The sequence below is a fragment of the Tupaia chinensis genome, unplaced genomic scaffold, assembly GCF_000334495.1.
Source record: "Tupaia chinensis unplaced genomic scaffold, TupChi_1.0 Scaffold000182_1, whole genome shotgun sequence".
NCBI lineage: Eukaryota > Metazoa > Chordata > Mammalia > Scandentia > Tupaiidae > Tupaia > Tupaia belangeri.
Window position 1 is genome coordinate 5,611,386 of NW_006159657.1, and position 19,872 is coordinate 5,631,257.

The following is a 19,872-nucleotide window of genomic DNA, read 5'->3' on the forward strand; positions in this document are numbered from 1 at the left end:
ATGCCTATTTTATATCTGCTTTTCACTCTAACATAAACACTTTACTATCTCTTAATAAACTCACCAAATATTTTTTAAATGGCTACATCCAAGTCCCTTGGGAGATAGATACACACTTACTAAACACTCTTACTATTGGACATCCGGGTTTTTGCTACCTTCACTTCGCATGAACTTCCAAAGGGAAACGCTTTTGTACTTCATCTGCTAAAATAACGAGCTCTGCTGCAGCTCTCAGTCAGGATGGCCTTTACACGCCCTAACCAGAAGACTGCGCAATGCTCCTAATCACACGACCGGATAAAAACCAAAGAGGACAACGGCCCCATCGCATATATATCTTGGTCTGCCCAAACCTCTGTTTGTTGCTTCATTCATCTCAAGCTGATGCCACCTGCCCTTCTGAAACAGACAAACTTTCTGAGTTTAATCTTAAAAATAAGTTACTCTCAGCCTAGGCTGGTTGTCTCGGGCAGCAGTAAGGATGACCACAATAATGGTATCTTGCTTTCCATGGATTACTAGTGCTCTATTGTGAGGTGCTGTAAGGTAGCAACATACGAGGCCAACACGGAGACTTTGCACACTAACATTCTTTTATGCCGCAGCCGAGGCTGTCTACCATTGATGAAGAGCAGCAGAACAGCCAGACTCCAAACAGGTTTTCCATGATAGCCACTGCCACAAACTATCTGAAGACATCTCACAGATCCACCCCTGAGACTTACTTACCGAAGGCACTGAAGAGCTGGTAAAGGTCGCTGGTCTTCCATTCTTTGGGGAATGTCACATGGAGAACGTGATCACGTTTGGGCTGTACTACAAGACAAATTTTTGATGAAAGGTTGGTAACTGAAAAGTGACCAAGTACCACAGTGGTTCCTGGGTGAAGCTAAGCCCAGGCTAATTTGAGGCACTGAAACGAATGCTCAGGACTACCAAACAGCTCCTAAAAGTATTCCTAGGACTGGCGGGGAGTCTGCCAGAGCAGCTGTGTAGACTTGGGCTCTAAGACTCTGTAATGTCCACAACAATCTGAACCCTAGCAATGCTACCCAGAAGTACCTTCTCTCCTCGTGAAGTTCCTGTGCAAATTATTGAAAGAAAAAGAGAGACACTCTGTTCAAGAAGTTTTACTTAACATTTAATTTTCTTTTAATCTGGTTTTCTGCATGTTTATTTAGCTTTTAAAAAAATTTCAAAGTATGGGAACCAGCAGTCAGCGTAATGGCTATGTCACTGGACTCCCACGTAGTCGACCGCGGTTCGTGTCCTGGACCCGGTGGCTTAAAACTCACGCCGGGCGCGTGTGCGTGCATGCCCAAGATCCCGAGAGGAGAATGGAGGAGAAGGGATTGCGGCGTGACCATCCCCCCTGGGGGGTGATTTCTCGCTTTCTGTCTCTATGTCTCTCTCTGTCTGTCTGGCGAGCGCACGCGCCCTACAGTGAAAATCTCTCAAAAAAAAAAAATTTCAAAGTTCTATCCAAATTAAATGTACTGATCATTTTTAAGTAGAGGCAGTCCTGAGTCAGTCTTGTGTTCCAACCCTGAGACCACCACTTAGCTATGCAACTAACTCTGGGCAAGAGACCTAACCACACTAACCACTCTCAGCTATACATCAGAATGGTGATACTCAGCTTATGAAATCCTGTGAGAATGACAGCCTAGAATATAAACCTAATGGGGAGTGCAACACCATAGTATGTCTTCAAACTACTATTTCAGCAGTTATTCTGACCAAGGACAGTTCGCCCATATCTACATGCAAGTGATGTATACTGAGAAAAATAAACCAAGGTAGAAAAAGAGCAATGAAATACAAGAATAAAGCAGAGGAGCAAACAACCACCTTCCAAATAAATTAAAATTTCCAAGGGTTTTAAAGAAAATGTAAAAAACAACCTACTAAACTTAAATATATTCATACTCAAGTAACTGGAAATAGAAATATTATCAAGTTACTGACACAGCTAGTATATTTTAAAATCTATTACAGATATTTATACGAAATGGTGAAACTAGAATATTGAGTGAAAATGAAATAGTGAAGAAAAGATATTGTTTAAAATTTTGGGACCAGCAGATGGAGTAATGTTATGTTGCTGGACTCCCACATGGCCAACTATGATTTGAGTCTTGAACCCAGAGGCTTAAAAACATGCTGGGTTTGTGTGCGTGCATGCCCAAAATCTCCAGAGGAGAACAGAGGAGAAGAAACTGCAATATGACTATCTCCCCGGGGGATGATTTCTCACTTTCTATCTCTCTCTGTCTTTCCAGCATGCACACACACCCTATAGCAAAAATTTCTCTTAAAAAAAAAAAAAAATCGGGACCAGTAGTTAGTGTAATGGCTATGTCGCTGGACTCCCATTTAGTCGACCACAGTTTCAGTCCCGGACCTGGTGGCTTAAACTCACGCCAGGCGTGTGTGCGTGCGTGCCCAAGATCCTGAGAGGAGAACGGAGGAGAAGGGATTGCAGCGTGGCCATCTCCCCTGGGGAGTGATTTCTCGCTTTCTGTCTCTCTGTCTCTGTCTTTCTGGTGAATGTACACATCCTATAGCAAAAACCTCTCTACCTCCCCCCCCCAAAAAAAAAATCCAATCCTCCATAAACTAGAAAATATAAATAAAGAGATGACTAACAAAGGCCCAAGGGGCCCGTTAACTTAAGCATACTATTTATATCAACCACAAAATCACTGCCCATCTTTAAGTAAAAAAAGCTCTTTCTTCGGTAATATTTTTTCTGTTATCCCTTCCAGACCACCCACTTAAATGTGCAGATGTAATGAGAATACAAAAATGCACTTACAGTCTGGTCCTTCCAAGTTTAGATAGGGGATATCCATGACTCTCATAAGAAATAGCCTACAAAAAGAAAAGAAAACTACTTCATGAGCTAATTTCTTTTTAAAAATCCATACAGACATCTACTAAATTCTCCAGTAAAAGTTCCCTGACTATATTACTGTATTCTACAATCATTCTTAAAGTTCTTGGGATTCATTCCAGGGCCAGTCCCATAGCACAGCAGTTAAGACACGTATATAGAGACCTGGATTCTGCATGGCTGACTGGAGTTAGAATCCCAGTTCAGGAAGCTTGAAAACACACAGGGCATGTATGCATGTGTGTGTGCCCAAGATTCTGACAGAATGAAGAAATGGAGGAAAATGGAGGATTCTAGTGTGACCACCTCCCTTATTGTTAATGTTATTGAAAACATACTAACAGTAGGGATGGTCCATTGGCATAGGAGTTAATGTGCTACCAGATCCCACATGTCAACTGCAGTTTGAATCCCAGGCCTGGTCAGCCTGAAATACACTGGGCATGCACTCAAGTGCCCAAGATGCAACAGGCTGGAAGAGAGGGACTGAGGAGTGACCAGATCCTATGAAGGGTCTCTCTTTCTTTCTCTCACTTGTAGGTGCGTGTACATATACTCCATCATAAATTAAGAGAAAAAAAAATTCAAACATATAAAAAGTACAAAGCAAAACAATCCTTGATTCAAAAAACTATCACACTGAAACAAATGACAGCAGTCATTTTATGTATGGCTTCCAAAATGGATACAAAGGCACTCACAAAAAGAAGTACTTGTGAATTACAACTCTCTGTGATGCCATTCAATTTTCTCTTAATTGCAAGATTATGAACAAAATATCAGGCATTCTATTGTCTGTAAGATGATTTTAATGAGTCTGACTTCGATAACAATATACTGTGCATTTCTTGGAGAGGCTACATTATACAGCAAATTAAAAAGGCAATCCAAGAGCCCAACAAGTAATTAGTTTGGCTTCACTGACCTGCAATTAAGGCACATTATTACCAGGCATTCAAAAGCTAAGCAGGGCATGATCTAGTTTACAAATGGAACCAGCAGCATGAACAAGGCTGTTCTGTTAATGTCAGGAAACACACACACACACACACACACACACTGAAGTCTTGGCACTCTGTGGTTTGAGGACTTGTCTGTTCTACAATTTAATAAACCAAATCCTATGGCTAAGAAATCATATTTATTTTTAGTTCACTCATTTAGGCTCCAGTGTATTATTCTGATTTTGTAAGCTGTTCTACCCAATTTAATCTATACCACCTCCAATGCCAAAAGACAGTGAGACAGACACAGCACCTGACATCGTAGTCAATGACGAGGGCAGCTATGGTGATTATTCCCAACCAGAACGGGAAAGTTATCCCCACGTTAGGAAGCTCAGTATCCTTATGCTTCATTTAAGTTTCAATTCTCCATTGAACAGATTTAGAGATAGCCCCCAACTTCTTTTTTTTTTTTTTTGAGATAGCCCCCAACTTCTAAAAACCAAATTAAAATAGACACACACACACACACACAATTTAAAAGGTAACAAAACATACCAGGTACCATAAAAATCATTTTTCAAATTTACCCTAATTTCAAGAGATGACTAAAAGCTGAGTCAACAAGATGTTTGCTGCTAGGCTAAGAATAACACCAATAATCAAAATCAATCTCAAGAGTCAATACACGTGTCAGTAAGTGAACAGTTTGAAATTTTAACATAGTAATAGACAATCAAAATAACCAGGAAGATTTCAAAACATGAAACACTTGAGATACGATTTTAAGTCAAAAGAAAATGTATACTCTGATTACATCTTTATAAATGATTTGTTGTTAAACCAAGAATAATCCCCATCCTGACCAAATAAATAAATAAAGTTTATGGAAATTCTCAGCTTTACTTTTCCTTTTATAAGAGGTTTATTTATTTATTTATTTGTTTATTTATTGGCTATATACAGGGCATGCACTCACCAGAGAGATAGGGAGACAGAAAGTCAGAAATCACTCCTGGTGGGGGGGGGTGGTTGCCATGCCACAATCCCTTTCCCTCCATTCTCCTCTCAGGATTTTGGGCATGCACACACATGAACCTGTCATGAGTTTTTTCTTTCTTTTTTTTTAATAGTAATTATTTTATTTATCTTTATTCATTTATTTTAATTTGACCAGAGGGGAGGGAGGAAGGGAAGGAGAGAGAGAGAGAGAGAGAAAGCAAGCTGTCAGGTCCGGGACTCGAACCATGGTTGACCATATGGGAGTCCAGTGCCCTTAACCACCACACCACCTGCGTCAAGTCCAATCACTGCCCCCCTCCTCATGAGTTTTTTTGTTTGTTTGTTTTGGAGAGGTTTTTACTATAGGGCGTGTATGCTCACCAGACAGACAGAGAGAGACTGAGAGAGAGAAAGCGAGAAATCACTCCCCAGGGGTGATTGGCCACGCCGCAATCCCTTCTCTTCTATTCTCCTCTCGGGATCTTGGGCATGCACGCACACGTGCCCAGCAAGAATTTAAGCCACCGGGTCTGGGACTCAAACCACAGTCAACTACGTGGGAGTCCAGCAACATAGCCATTACACTAACTGCTGGTCCCCCTCCTCATGAGTTTTAAGTCACCAGGTCTAGGACTCAAACTGTGGTTGACTGCATGAGAGTCCAGCATACATAACAATTACACCATCTTCTGGTCCCCTTTTATTTAGATAATTATTTTTATTTAATTTTATTTATAAATCACTATTTTATATATATAAATATGTGTGTGTGTATGTATGTATGTGTGTGTGTGTGTGTGTGTGTGTGTGTATATAAATTTGCTACAGGGTATATTGGCTCATTTGCTCACCAGAGAGAGAGAAAGAGAAAGGGAAGGAGAGAGAGAGAAAGCAAGTCTCCAGGCCTGGGATTTGAGCCATGGTTGGCCATGTGGGAATCCAGCACCTTAACCACCATTCCACCTGTTCGTACCTCAGATATGTTTTCCAAAATTCCTTTTATTATTTTTTTAACTTAAAAAAGAAAATAAAAGGTACTTGAGAACTGAGAGGCCCAGAGAAAATAATGGCTTTCTTAGAAAAAGTCAACTGAAATGTCATTTCATTTAACTCCTGTGCATCCTGTGTTCTAGCTCACATTGCTGTGAGTGAGAGAAATACAAAGTAAAACCACAAGCTTGATTCTGCAATTACTTTATTTCTTTTCAAAATCTTCTTCTATTTCTAAAGTCACAGGACCTCAGTAACAAGTTTAGAAAAACTACTATCCAACAAATAAAAATCAGGATTACACTTAGACAAGGGGACTTCTCCAATATCTTTCACCACGTAGATGTTTAAAAAATATTATATTGAAAGCTATCTTCTGTCAGGCTATATATAGGTTACTTGTTCCTGAATACTTCATCTGAATTTTAAATGTTATTTCGGATTAAAATAAGTAAAAATTCATTCTCAGCTAAAACATGAGCTTTTTTAACCTAGTTAATCCTACATATCCTATTTTTAAATTTTTATTTTTTTAATTATTTTAAATGTATTTATTTACATTCACTCACTATACATCATTACAGTATACAAAATGAGATTTTCCATTCAGAATAATGCTACATATCTTCTTTGCTCACTTAATACTTCACATAGAAACCCCTTTCAATGAATTATTAATAGCACTTCTCACACTTGCCCTCTGCCTCCACCCCGGTGTCTGGGCTCTGGAGAGAACCAAGTGGCCCCAAACCCTGGAAGAACACGAAAACCAACGCTGTGTGTGACTTGGCAGGCTGCAGCTCTGGAAAGAGCCATGCCATTGTGAGACCGACTCTAAAGCTGTGGCTGAGTGTCTGTGGAACTGAACCAAAGTAAACGCTCCCAACGGCCTCGCAATCTCCTCACGCCACGCTGTTCGCGAGCTGTGGCTCTGGTAACAGCTCTGCCCTTTTGAATAAAATTAAAACACTTCACTGCAAGCATGCCTCATCCACACTGGCTGCCTGGAGGGCCTGCACTGACTCCCTGGAATGGTCTGATAAAATACTTCACATATGGGTCATCTAACTTGCCGGTTTTCATCTTAACATATAAGGAAATGCAGTAGGCAAGTAGAAATGCTAATAAATACATGAAGGGGTGCTCCTTCCCTGTGAATTGTATTGTAGAACGATCTCTCCCAGAAGGCCTTTCATCTGCAGATACCAAAAAGACACTCGGAACAACACCTGCACGGACATTTCTATTTTTGTGAAGGTTCGAGATGGCTGTAATATGGTAAAAACACGTTAGACTGTGTGTGGAAATCTTGACACATTCCTGAAAGCTCCCTGATGAAATATTATTTTCCCAAGGATGGATATTAGCTTCATCAAAAACTAAAGTTAAAATTTCCAGCAGGTGGTGTAGTAGTTTGGGCACTGGACTTCCGCAAGGTCGACCTTGGTTCAAGTCCCATATCCAGCAACTTGAAGCTCACACCAAACGCATGTGCAAGCGTGCCCAGAACCATGAGAGGAGAATGGAGAAGGGACTGCAGAGTGGCCATCCCACTAGGGGAGGGGGGGTGTAATTTCTCACTTTCTATATCTGTCTCTTTGGTGAGTGCACATGCCTTACAGCAAAAATCTCTCAAAAAAAAAAAGAAAATCCCATTTTTGGGTCAGCAGGGAATGTGGTTGTTGGGGTCCTGGGCTTCTACATGTTTGACCGTGGTTAGAGATCCAGACCTGGCAACTTGCTTTATCTCTCTCTTACTGGTGAGTGCAAATTTAAAATAATAATAATATTAATAATAATAATAATAAAATGGATAATTCTTTTAAAAATATTTAAAAATAATAAAATTCCCATTTGATACAATGACCAATTTCATAGCAGAATTCTACCCTAAGAAACTGGGTAACTTGAGGTCACATTCTAAATACCAAAAACCAAATCATGCCCTTTGTGGAATAAGTTCTTTCCTTTTTACAGAGGTTTTTGCCCTAGGGCACATGATGTGCTTGCTAGAGAGAAAGAGAGCCAGTGAGACAGAAACAGAGAAATCATCGCCCTGCAGGGATGACCATATCACAATTCTTTTTCCTCCTGAGATCAGGCACACACGCGTGCTTTCACCTGCAGAGATTGTCAAGCCACCAGATCTGGGACTCGAACCATGGTAGACCATATGGGAGTCCAGCAACATAACCACTATGCCATCTGCTGGCCCTGAGTATGTTCATTTTTTAATGTCCTAAGAGAACACCACTGGCAACGCTGGGGATCTTGGCTTTCCAGGATCTAGAGAGACTCGAAGGTAAAGCACGGCATATTCCAGGGTTGTCTGCCTGCACACTGGTTAACTTCAGCTCAGCTCTTAAACAGGTGCCACTGTGCAGGCCACATTACACAGCAGAGGTGACATAACATCTTTATCTCCAGGAGCCGCCCCACCACTGTCATCCACGTATTGTATGGCACTCACGAAGCCACCCTGCAAACTCTTGTGACCAAGACTAAGAAGGCTTGTTGGTCACTGAAGAATTTCGTTTTAGATAGAAAACGTCTCAGGAGCATGGAACCTTGAGCCCTCATCAAAATGTGGTTCCCCACAAACAGCATTAGCATCACCTGGGACGTTCTTAGACGTGCACTTACCCAGGCCCCATCCAAGACCTACTGACTCAGAAGCCGGAGCGAGAAGCACTGAGCTAACAGGGAAACAGTGCATTCGATGCTGTGTGTTCAACTGCCATTAAAGGTGATTCAGCAATCAGCTGGGTAATAACGACTGTGCCAACTTCTCCAAGGAGTAATAGCCTTAACCATTTGTTTATATCAGTCTTTTGACCTAGAAAAACACAAAGCTATTAAGTACTAAGAACTACCTCAAAACCCAGGAAGCAATGACATACGGCTTCCCTCAGTCCCTGACTCCAGGAGGTCAAACTGTGGCAAGCACTAGGTTCTTTGCAGGAGATAAATTAGGAAAGTCACTGCTGACACTCGATGTTCTCATTTTTTTAAAGACGTTTTAAAAAGACAGAAAAATATCAAACTATTCTCTAGGCAAGTAATTAGCAAAAATCCACCTTACTTCTGTGAACTGGCCACAAATTAAGCTTCAGACATAAACACAGCACTTTGGACTAGCAAACACTTAAAGAACCCACACCATATGAAGAACCAGACACCTCCTACCTATTGAAATTCTCCGACCTTACCAACAAGCTACAGACACGGATTCTGGCAACCACAGAACATACTAGGCTGCGCTAAGAGGCGCACCAGGATCAAAGGGTATTCTCTGATGACACAGCTGTTTGCTCTGGGCTGTGACTTATCTGAGCCACTTCCTCGTTGTCCAGTGAATGCAGAAACAACTGCGAAACCATGCTAGTGCTGGCCCATTTTACACAGCTGTACTCAAGGAAACTAAAGGGCACATGTGACACTCAACATGCATGCAAGAGGTCCTGAAGATGCCTCGAGAATACTCTGCATTGGGGCTCAAACCTCTGGGAACTAACATCGTTACGGATCTTTAAAATTCTGCATTACCGCGTCTGTGTATGGAGACACTCATCTCACTGAGAAAAGAAGAAAAGCATGTATTTTGCTCCTGAAGCAGCACACTTTCCGGTGCTGTAACTGACAGCAGAGGGAGAAGGGAAATGGAAGAGGTGTGCAGATGGCCACTTCAGTAAGAAGTGTGCGGAAATGATCAAGCCCAGCACTGCAGCAAGTACAAGGGGGCCGCGGAAGCGAGCACTGACCTGAGGCCTGACCACAAAGATTGGGAGTGAACCAGGGGCACCACCTGACAGGCCACTGAAGGCTGTCACATGATGCTGACAGTGGTTTTAAGGTCTTCTGAAAAATTCCTATTGATGGACCAGCAGATGGCATAATCCTTATGTCTCTGAACTCCCATGCAGTCAAACACGGTTCAAGTTCTGGACCTAGCGGCTTAAAACTCACGTCAGGCATGTGTGCATGCATGCCCCAGATCCCGAGAGGGGAATGGAAGAGAAGGGATTGCAGCATGGCATCCCACACGCCCCGTCCCCCAGAGGGTGATTTCTCGCTTTCTGTCTCTCTTTGTCTCTCCGGCTAGTGCACATGCTCTACAGCAAAAATATCTTAAAAAAAAAAAAAAGAAAGAAAGAAAGAAAGAAAGAAAGAAAGAAAGAAAGAAAAAAGAGAGACCAGTAATGGTTACACTGCTGCTATGATTTAAGTCCTGGATCTGGTGGCTTAAAACTCACAGCAGGCACATGTGAGTGCATGCCCAAGATCTCAAAAGGAGAATGGAGAAGGGATTGTGGCGTGGGCATCCCCACAGGGGTGGGGGGGAGCAGTATCTCATTTTCTATCTCTCTGGTGAACACACATGCCCTATAGCAGAAATCTCTCTTAAAAAAAAAAAAATAAAGAAATTTATTTATTTTTTTTTTAAGAGAGATTTCTGCTATAGGGCATGTGTGTTCACCAGAGAGATAGAAAATGAGATACTGCTCCCCCCCACCCCTGTGGGGATGCCCACGCCACAATCCCTTCTCCTCCATTCTCCTCTTGGGATCTTGAGCATGCATACACATGTGCCAGGACTCAAACTGTGGTCGACTGTATGTGGGGAGTCCAGTGACGTAACCATTACAGCACCTGCTTACTGTATTTTTTTAAAGTTTCAAAATGAGGGACCAATAGGTGCCATGCTGGTTACAACACTAGACTCCCACATGGTCAATGACAAGTTTGAGTCTCAGACCTGCAGCTTTCTCTCTCTCTCTCTGGTGAGTGTGTGCCCGATAGCAAATTTTAAAATAATAATGATAAATAAAATTAAATCAGTAATTCTTTTTAAATTAAAAAGTTCCAAAACAATATAAGTAGTATACTCACAATCAGTAAATCAAAGAGATAGAAAATGAACAGAAAATTCACTAACATGACTTTTTTTCATCTTTTGGGCTAGGGAATTATGAGTGGGTTTTTGGTTTTAATCAGAAAAAAAATTTTAATACAAGATTCTTTTATTTTTCTCTATTCATGATAGCATGTGTGTGTACACACATGAGAGAGAGAAGGAGAGAGACGGGCACCCTCCGCAGGGTCTAGCCATGCCACGATCCCCTCTTCCAGTCCTCCAGCCCACCTCACTGCAGGCACTCTCGCACATGTCCGTCACATTTCAGGAGGACGGGGCCAGGGACTTGTACTGCTGTCACTGTGTGGGATCTAGCTTTGCTTGAGCAGCACATTACCGCTGTGTCACAAGGCTGGCCCAAAATACAAAGTTCTTGACTAAAATAACAATTATGTGTCCTTTCTATTCAGCTGCAGATAATACGCTGGTGTCTGGAGGACAGGCAGGGAAGTATGGGTCCTGTTAAACGAGGAATGAGGAAGCAGGTATTTCCAAGTTCAGTGGCGTGCTTGCTGTTGTGGGGGGTGGTGGGGGGAGTGAGGGGGGCACAGATGGGACGCAGCTAAGCCAAGGCTAGCCCTGCACTAGCAGTCCCCGCCTCCTCCCAGCTGGGTACCCCTGTTCCTCCGGCTTTCCACCTGAGCTGTCTCCAAAGCCTCCAAGTGAAATGGGGGACCCAGGGTCCTAGCAGGAGTGGCTGGGAACTAGGATTTCCGTCCCGAATCCCTACCCAAACCCTAGTGTATTTAAGTAAAACAAGAGCTCACGATACCAATAAAGCGCCTAGACACATCTTTTTTTTTTTTTTTTTGGTTAACGCTCTAGAGGCTGATTAAATTATAGCTTTGTGTGATGGCACACAGCCCAGATACCAAAAATGAGGCTGCTGTCTGAGGAAGAGCTTCAGGGTGACTGAATTTTCAAAGCAATGGGAACAACAGGCAGTGAAGAGAGCTCTGTCACCACAGATCACAGGGACAGCCTTCCCAGGTCTCATGTGCAAAATGAGCTGCTCCCTGGGCATCGGGCTTCCTGGTCACACCTGCCCCCGCTCACCACGACATCAGGAAACGCATGAATCAGCACGTCTTGGAGACAGCGCACTCAGGGGTGGTGGCATACAGGGGCTTATTTTACATGCTGTCAAATTTGTACATATACACACAGGCCTCAACGATCTAGAAAAACGACTACTGTCGTGATGTATCTTAATAAAGAAGACGGTATTTATTTTGGTCTCTCTCTAGCAAAAGGAAAAACCTCAAGCCCCAAATTCTTCTTTCTTCCTCCTTCAGAAACTCAGTATTTCACCTTCCGAGGAAAAAATTGCATTTGTTCATCTGCCTTCTGCTTTCTTCAAGACTACATTTTCTAAAAAGTTTTATCTTAAAAGATGAAATCCGAGCACAAATGTACCCATCACGTTCCACTGCAGGATGAGATACAGGAACAGTGAGTGAAACCTAGTCTCGACACAATTTGAGCAGTGGATTAATCTGTAGCTCACCCCAAGTCCCAAGAGTTCTGATTGGAAACTAAAACCTGTAATGACTACCAACTCTACTCTATTTGCAAATGGTCTTGGTATTTTCTTCAGGTCACAGCAGTAAAAACACTTCATAAGAACCCTGTATGCAAGGGCTCATCATTATACATATTTATGTGCCATAAAAATCTAATTTTATCATGCCGGGTAGGAAGCATGCAGACGTCTCCCACAAAATAAGCTCATTTAGTGTGCTCACTAAAGCGTCTGTGTAAAATAAGGGTAACCACTGGCTAGAAGGGAGTTACTGTGGCATCCGTTATTTTAATTTCAGGCGGGGGGCAGGGGGCAATTCTCAATCTAGTTGCTTGCTGTTTTGTCAAACAGAGCATTACCCGACGTTTGTCCTGAAGCCAACTTGTGTCCTTTCTTAGCCAGATACAACACCAGAAACAAGAACAGAAAAAGGAAACCCAGCAGCTCATTTGAACAGTCTTTATCAAATGAACCATATCGCATCACATCAAATAAAAACGTTAAACAAAGCATTATACAACGGCGACGTCGGCCGGGGCTGTAAAACAGCAGACTGTGAAATGTCAGAGGAAGCCAGCGCCACACAATCTGATAGTCAAAGTCAACATCTTTTAGAATCACTGCTCAAGTCAAACACAGAGAAAAAGGTGCCTTCTAAAACACTAACCTTGTCTCGTAAGAAAAATAAGCAGCCAACTGTAGCACTCTTTCAGCGAAGTGCGCAACTGAACCACCCATTCTTAACCGAGGACAGACCCGGGTTAGCCTTGACTCTGCCATTCCTGGGCCCCTGCACAGATGTCTCAGCTTTAACATGGGGGGACGTTACCGCTACATGGAGGGCTGCTGTCAGAAATGACAGTCCTTGCAGGTGACATCCTCTGCACAGTGGAAAGAGTTTAGGTGGTAGCTAGTCTCAGTCTCCTGGAGTATACTGCTAACCTCTGGACGATACAAATGAAATGCTAAATAGTCTTGGAAATAGCCATTGCCCACTTGTTCCTGGCCAGGCCCAGTGGAAGGCTAGGAATACCTGAGAACCACTACTAACATGCCTATTATGGGCTGAATGGTGGCCCCCTGCAAAAAGGTAAGTCCATATTCTAACCCCCCTGGGCATGTTGCCTGAGCTAGAAAAGGGCTCTTAAGAGATGCTATTAAATTAGAAAACCAGGCCGGCCCTATAGCACAGTGGTTAAGGGAGCCAAACCCCATATGGCTGGCTGTGCAACTTGAATCCCAGCTCCAGAGGTTTAGGAAACACCAGGTGCTTGTGTGTGCGTGCCCCAAATCCCAAAAGGAAGCAGAAATGGATAAGGGATTATGGTGTGACCATGCCTCATTAAGGTGTCCACTCTTACATGCGCTCTCGCTCGCTCGCTCGCTCTCTCCATCTCTGGCAAGTGCAAATGCCCTAGAGGAAGAAGGGAAAGGAAGAAAGGAGGGAAAGAGAAAGGAAGGATGGGCCAACCCTGAGAAGAGGAGATTAACCTATATTTTGCAAGAGGGCCCTATTTGCCATCCTAAGTGTCCTTACAACAGAACGACAGAGGGAGGCAGGACACACAGAGGAGAAGGCAATGTGACTGTGGTGACAGGGCTTGGAGTGATGTGGCCACAAACTGAGGAATCCTACGGAATGCCGTGCCAGCAGCAGCTGCTAGAAAGGAACAGATGCTTCCCCAGAGCCGTGGGGGCAGCTCAGCTCTGGTGATGGCTGGGTCGGGAACGCCTGACCTCCAGAACTGTGACAAGAATAAATCTCTACTGCACTGGCTACCAGGCTTGCAGTAATTTGTTTCAGGGCCACACGACACTAACACAATCCCCTCCTACAGAGAAGACAAGCTGCTTAAATATACACCCTGGGGTCGATTGATTTCTTTTTTACCTCAACAAATTCCTTTTTAATCATAATGATAAGCAAGTTACTAAGTCACAGGAAAATGTACTTGAAAGTGACAACAAGAGCAAACACAAGACCAGAAATGCTCAGCACGTGGATAGCCGCTGCAGTGCCCGCAGGACTGGCATGCTGAGCAGAGGCTGCTAGCTGGGTGTCCTTTAAAGTTTCTTTTAAAAGCAGCCTTTTGATGGAGCACAGAAGCAGCATATCTGGAAAATCTTTGGCAATCAAGAATGCAAGGTGAAATTTAGATGAGGCAGTATGAACTTGCAATAAACACTCCCTTCCTTGCAGAAGGCATGGAAACAAGCACTACTGCCCAATCTTAAAAAAGCAGACATGGGGGACCAGCAGTTAGCGTAATGGCTATGTCACTGGACTACCACATAGTCGACTGCAGTTCGAGTCCCGAACCCGGCAGCTTAAACTCATGCCAGGCACGTGTGCGTGCGTGTCCAAGATCCCAAGAGGAGAATGGAGGGGAAGAGATTGCGGTGTGGTCATCCCCATGGGAGGTGATTTCTTGCTTTCTGTCTCTCTGTCTCTCTCTGTCTTTCTGGCAAGCGCACATGCCCTATAGCAACAACCTCTACAAAAAAATGAAAAAAAAAAAAAAAAAAACAGACTCCAGGCTGGCAGGTGGCATGGTGTTTAAGGGTGCTGGATTCCTACATGGCTGACTGTGCTTCGAGTTCCGGACCTGGCAGCTTGCTTTCTCAGTTTCTCTCTCTCTGTCCCTTCCTGGTCATATTAAAATAAAATAAATGTAAAAATAAAGTTAAATAAAATAATAATTAAAAAAAAAAAGACAGACTCGGGGGATCAGCAGGTGGCATTGTGGTTAAGGGTACTAGACTCCCACATGGCTGACCACAGTTTGAATCCTGGAACTGGCAGCTTGGTTTCTTACTTTCCCTCTCTTTCTCTCTTGCTCTACCCCTCTAAATAAATTAAATTAAATTAAATAATTCTTAAAAAAAAAAAAAAAAAACAGACTCAGGGCCAGCAGATGGTGTTGTGGTTCTGATGCTGGACTTCCTTCCACATGGCTGACTGCAGGTCAAGTCTAGACCCTATAGCTTGAAACTCACACTGGGTGCGTGCGCATGCATGCCCAAGATCCTGGGAGAACGGAGAAGGGATTACACCGTGACCATCCCCCTGGGGGATGATTTCTCGCTTTCCCTCTCACTGTCTGACTCTTCTGTGGAGCATACGTGCCCTAAGTCAAAAACCTCTACCAAAAAAAAAAGAAAAAATAGACTCAAGGCTGAAAAAATCAAATATACCCTGGGCTCACCCACTATTATCTTTATGAAAATCCGTGTATACTAAAGAACTTTCCACGTAATCAATCCAAGCCAATTTTTGGAGATTCTCTTTATCCTAGTAACTTGGGGAACCAAAAGTGAAATGAACATGCTGTATGAGAATAAAATACAACTTGTATGCTAGGGAAAATATGTTGTGAACTAGGGAAAAAAGCTGGCCCAAGTCTTCTAGAACCTGAGTGCTCGAAGGACTTGCAGTGCTGTGATTTCACTCCCTGGGACACCTGACTGCAATATTTGCATCCCCTGAAAGAGGGTGAACAAGGACTCCATTTTCGTTAAAAGGCTTATTTCTCAGGCTCTTCGTCATTAAAGCGCAATGTCCGCCACACTCCACGTCTCAACAGTTTATGACGCGCTCTGCTCACTATTCCAGGTTTAAGATCAAGCGGGAGGACAGAGGACATCCTGTTTAGCAAGATTTGTGTTACTCCTATACTCGAGAACCATGAACATAAAATTAAAGGGTAACTGCTACCAAGTTTGTGGGAAAGTCAGCCAACAGGACAGAAAGTTCGCAAATTACCACTATTAATCTTCCTCCATGCTGCCTTCCCTGACTTCGGCTCTGACACCCGGGGGACGGGGCATAGGTGGCACCGGGAAACACTTGAGTAGTCTGCCTGCCCTCCCTCCTGCCCTGCAAATCACACAGCTGCACAGCCTCGTGGGCTCCAGAGTGTAAGTGCTGCTCACAGGCTGGGCAGGTATTCCTAGCGATCACAGCCCAACTTCACAGCATGACCTTCCAAATTAAGATACAAAGGCAGTTATAAACTATTTTCTGAACAGGATTTTTCTAAGTTGCCATCCTCTCTAAAAAAGATTTTACTGGCCTCATATATTCATGCCTCGTTGCTCCTGTCCACCCAAGAGGACCCAGCTAAGTGCCACCGCCTGCTTTGTTTCCCTACTGCTGCCCTGCAGTAATGGAAATACAAGAATCACATTTCTTCTTGGAGTTCACCGTGGTGAAAGTCACAGTAACAACTACACTCAGCACAGCTTCCACACGCCACACCCTTTGCTAAGCAGCCTTGTGATGCCCCTACCCTATGAAGTGGACATCTGCCATCTCATGTGGAAACTGAGCTTCAGAGAGGACAAATGTGACCGGAACTCACTGCCTCACCCTGAGGCCTCTGCTCTTCTCCTCTCACCCTTGACAAGCCAACCTCAGTTGAGACAGTCATATAAGTAAACATCTGGGTATTTATTTTTATCTTTTTGTTAAAGAGAGATTTTTGCTACAGGGCACTTGTGCCCACCAGAGATACAATAAGTGAGAAATCACTCCCCTGGGGGGATGGCCATGCTGCAATCCCTTCTCCTCTTGGGATTTTGGGTACGCACACACACATTCGCGGCATGAGTTTTAAGCAGCCAGATCCAAGACTCAAACCACAGTTGACGATGTGGGAGTCCAGCAATGTAATCACTATACCATCTGCTGGTCCCCCTATCTGGGTATCTTCAAGTTGATATGCCCAAGAAGTGACCTACACATAAGAAAGCAATACAATTACAAAAAAAAAAAAAAGTTCCAGGGACCAGCAGTTAATGTAATGGCTATGTCGCTGAACTCCCATATAGTCGTCGGTGGTTCAAATCCCAGACCCGGTGGCTTAAACTCACGCTGGGCTCAGGTGTGTGCATGCCCAAGATCCAGAGAGGAGAATGGAGGAGAAGGGATTGTGGCATGGCCATCCCTCCTTGGGGGGTGATTTCTCACTTTCTGTCTCTCTCTGTCTCTCTAGCGAGTGCATGCGCCCTGCAGCAAAAACCTCTCAAAAAAAATTCCAAGGGTTTTTAAAAAACCAAATGTTTTTTTTTTTTTTTTGTTTTTTTTTTTTTTTTTTTTTTTTTGCTTGTTTGTTTTTTTGCTATAGGGCATATGCACTTCCTAGTGACAAACAGAAAGACACAGAGAAAGAGGGAAAGTGAAAAACCATTCCCAGGAATATGGCCATGCTGCGACCCCTCCTCTTCCATTCTCCTCTCAGGATTTTGGGCACACATGGACAAAAATACCAATAATTTTAGTACATTAAAATCTCACTGAAGTGGAGCCAGCAGGTGGCATGTGGTTGGCGCACTGGACTCCCAAATGGTTGACTATGGTTTGAGTCCCAGACCTGGCAGCTTGCTTTCTCCCTTCTCCCTGCTCTCCTCTCTATCTCTCTTCTTTGGTGAGCTCACGTACCCTGCAGCAAATTAAATAAATAAATAAATAAATAAATAATTCTTTTTAAAAAATCTCACTGAAATATCAGTTGCTTAAAAAGAAACAGCTCAAGAAAGGACAAATGATAAAAACGGAGTAGATAAGGTTTCCAGGGATTGAGGGGAGGAGGGAAAGAAGAGTTATTTCTTGATGGTTATATAGTTTCTGCTTTAGATGCTGGAAAATTCTGGGAACAGAAAATGGTAATAGTTGCACAATACTGTAAATGTAGTGTCACTGAATTATACACTTAAAAATAGTGAAAATGGCAAAATTTGTTGCATGTATTTTGCCACAATTAACAATATACACAAACCACTACGCTGTAAACTTTAAATGGGTGAACTGAGTGGTATGTGAATTTATATCTCAATAACTTTCTTAAAAAGGAAAGCTTCTAATGGGTCACTTAGTAAATTCTATTCCTTTATTCCCCTTTCCCAGTAAAACTCCACAAAACACAGAGATTAAGAAATAACCATACATGGGGGCCGACAGGTGACACAGTGGTTAAGGGCACTGGACTTCCACATGGCTGACCATGGGTTCAAGTCCCAGACCTGGCAGCTTTCTCTCTCTCTGTTCCTCTATGGTCAAATTAAAATGAAATGAAATAAGTAAATAAAGATAAAATAAAATAATTCTTAAAAGAAAAGAAATAACCATACATGGGGCCAGTCAGGTGACGTGGTGGTTAAGGTGGTTGGATCAACCAGAGTCTACTATGAGTTCAAGTCCCAAGCCCAGAGGCTTGAAAATCACACTTGGCACATGCACATATGTGCCCAAAATCCTAAGAGGAGAATCAGAAGAGAGATTGCAGTTTGGCCATCTTCCCAAAGGGTGCTTTCTCACCTCTCCCTCATTCTCTCCCCCCACCATCTCTAGCAAGTGTGCACGCCCTATAGCAATTTAAAAAGCAAAACAAAACAAAATCACATACCTTAAACGGAGGAAAACAAAACAGGGTAACAGATTCAGGTCTTCTCCCTGAACATCATTTAGTTAATAGCAGGGTTGTTTTGTTCTGGTTTTTGTCCAGCTCACAACTGAAAATGATGAAGTCCTAGCCAAGGCTGCATACGGCACAAGGGCGCGGCTACAGGCACGGCTACATACCTACAGGGCACCGCCACAGGCATGGTCAGTTACACAGTATCTCTATGAAAACAAAAGAGCCCTCTCAAGTTCAAAGTGCAACATCACTACAGCAGTGACAGGAAAACAAGCTGAGGCCCTTGATGTGCTAGGCACTGTGCTTTCTACACCGTCTCTCATTTCACATCCAATCAGCCCTACCACATGGGTACCGGCATTCTCAACCTGCGGGTGAGAAGTTGAGGCGCAGAGGGTAAGTAACTTGCCCCAGACCAGACAGGTAGTAAGAGCAGAGCTGGGATTCAGGGCACTGTTTGACACTACATGCTTTCCTGATAGGAACCGATTCTCCCGGAGAAATCAAACACACGGTGTTTCAAATGTGTGATTCAAATGAAGCCAGTCCTATGAAGTGCTGTGCCCCGTGCAGCCAAGTGCGCCCCAACAGTACAAACCGTGGTGAAACTCATGCTCACACTGGGCAGCTGGAAGGCCCACGGAGAGGGAGGTGGGGTTACCTAACACTTGAAACTAGGGACTTCATTGATCCCACTCCTCTGGATGACAGAGGGACAGGCAGGATAGGAGAAGACTAGGCGAGGCCTTCTTTGCAGGTGATAAGGCGTCACCCTGCATTTCAGGGCACGTGGGGCACACTAACAACCTGCTAGCAATCTTGCATCTGGCCCTGCTGGGCCTGAACAGCAGCTGCACTAGGGAATGGCAAGTAAGAGCTGCTCTGTCCATTCTTGGTGCCAGGGCTCGGCAGAAAGGTGCGGCTCTGACCTCTAGCAGGTTCTCTTCCATAATTCCTCAGTGTAAAACCTCTGATGTTAAACATTAAGTACATGGAGGCCAGGAAGTGGTGTGGTAGTTGGGGCACTGGACTCCCACATGGCCGACCACAGTTCAAGTCCTAGACCTGGCACCTTGCTTTCTCACTTTCTCTCTCTCTCTGGTGAGCACACATGCCCTTTAGCAAATCAAATAATAATAATAATAATAATAATAATAATAATAATAATAATAATGAATAAAATT

General features: G+C 43.4%; 1 protein-coding gene across 1 annotated transcript in view; it reads right to left on the reverse strand.

Moving 5' to 3' along the window:
* Positions 1–19,872, reverse strand: part of PARN (poly(A)-specific ribonuclease) — a 190,185-nt gene that overhangs the window by 102,490 nt on the left and 67,823 nt on the right. The window contains exons 19-20 of the mRNA XM_006146547.3: positions 2,822–2,877; positions 733–819 (exon numbers count right to left, since the gene is read on the reverse strand). Coding sequence (XP_006146609.1) covers positions 733–819; positions 2,822–2,877 — 143 coding nt within the window. The remainder of the gene's footprint in view (positions 1–732; positions 820–2,821; positions 2,878–19,872) is intronic.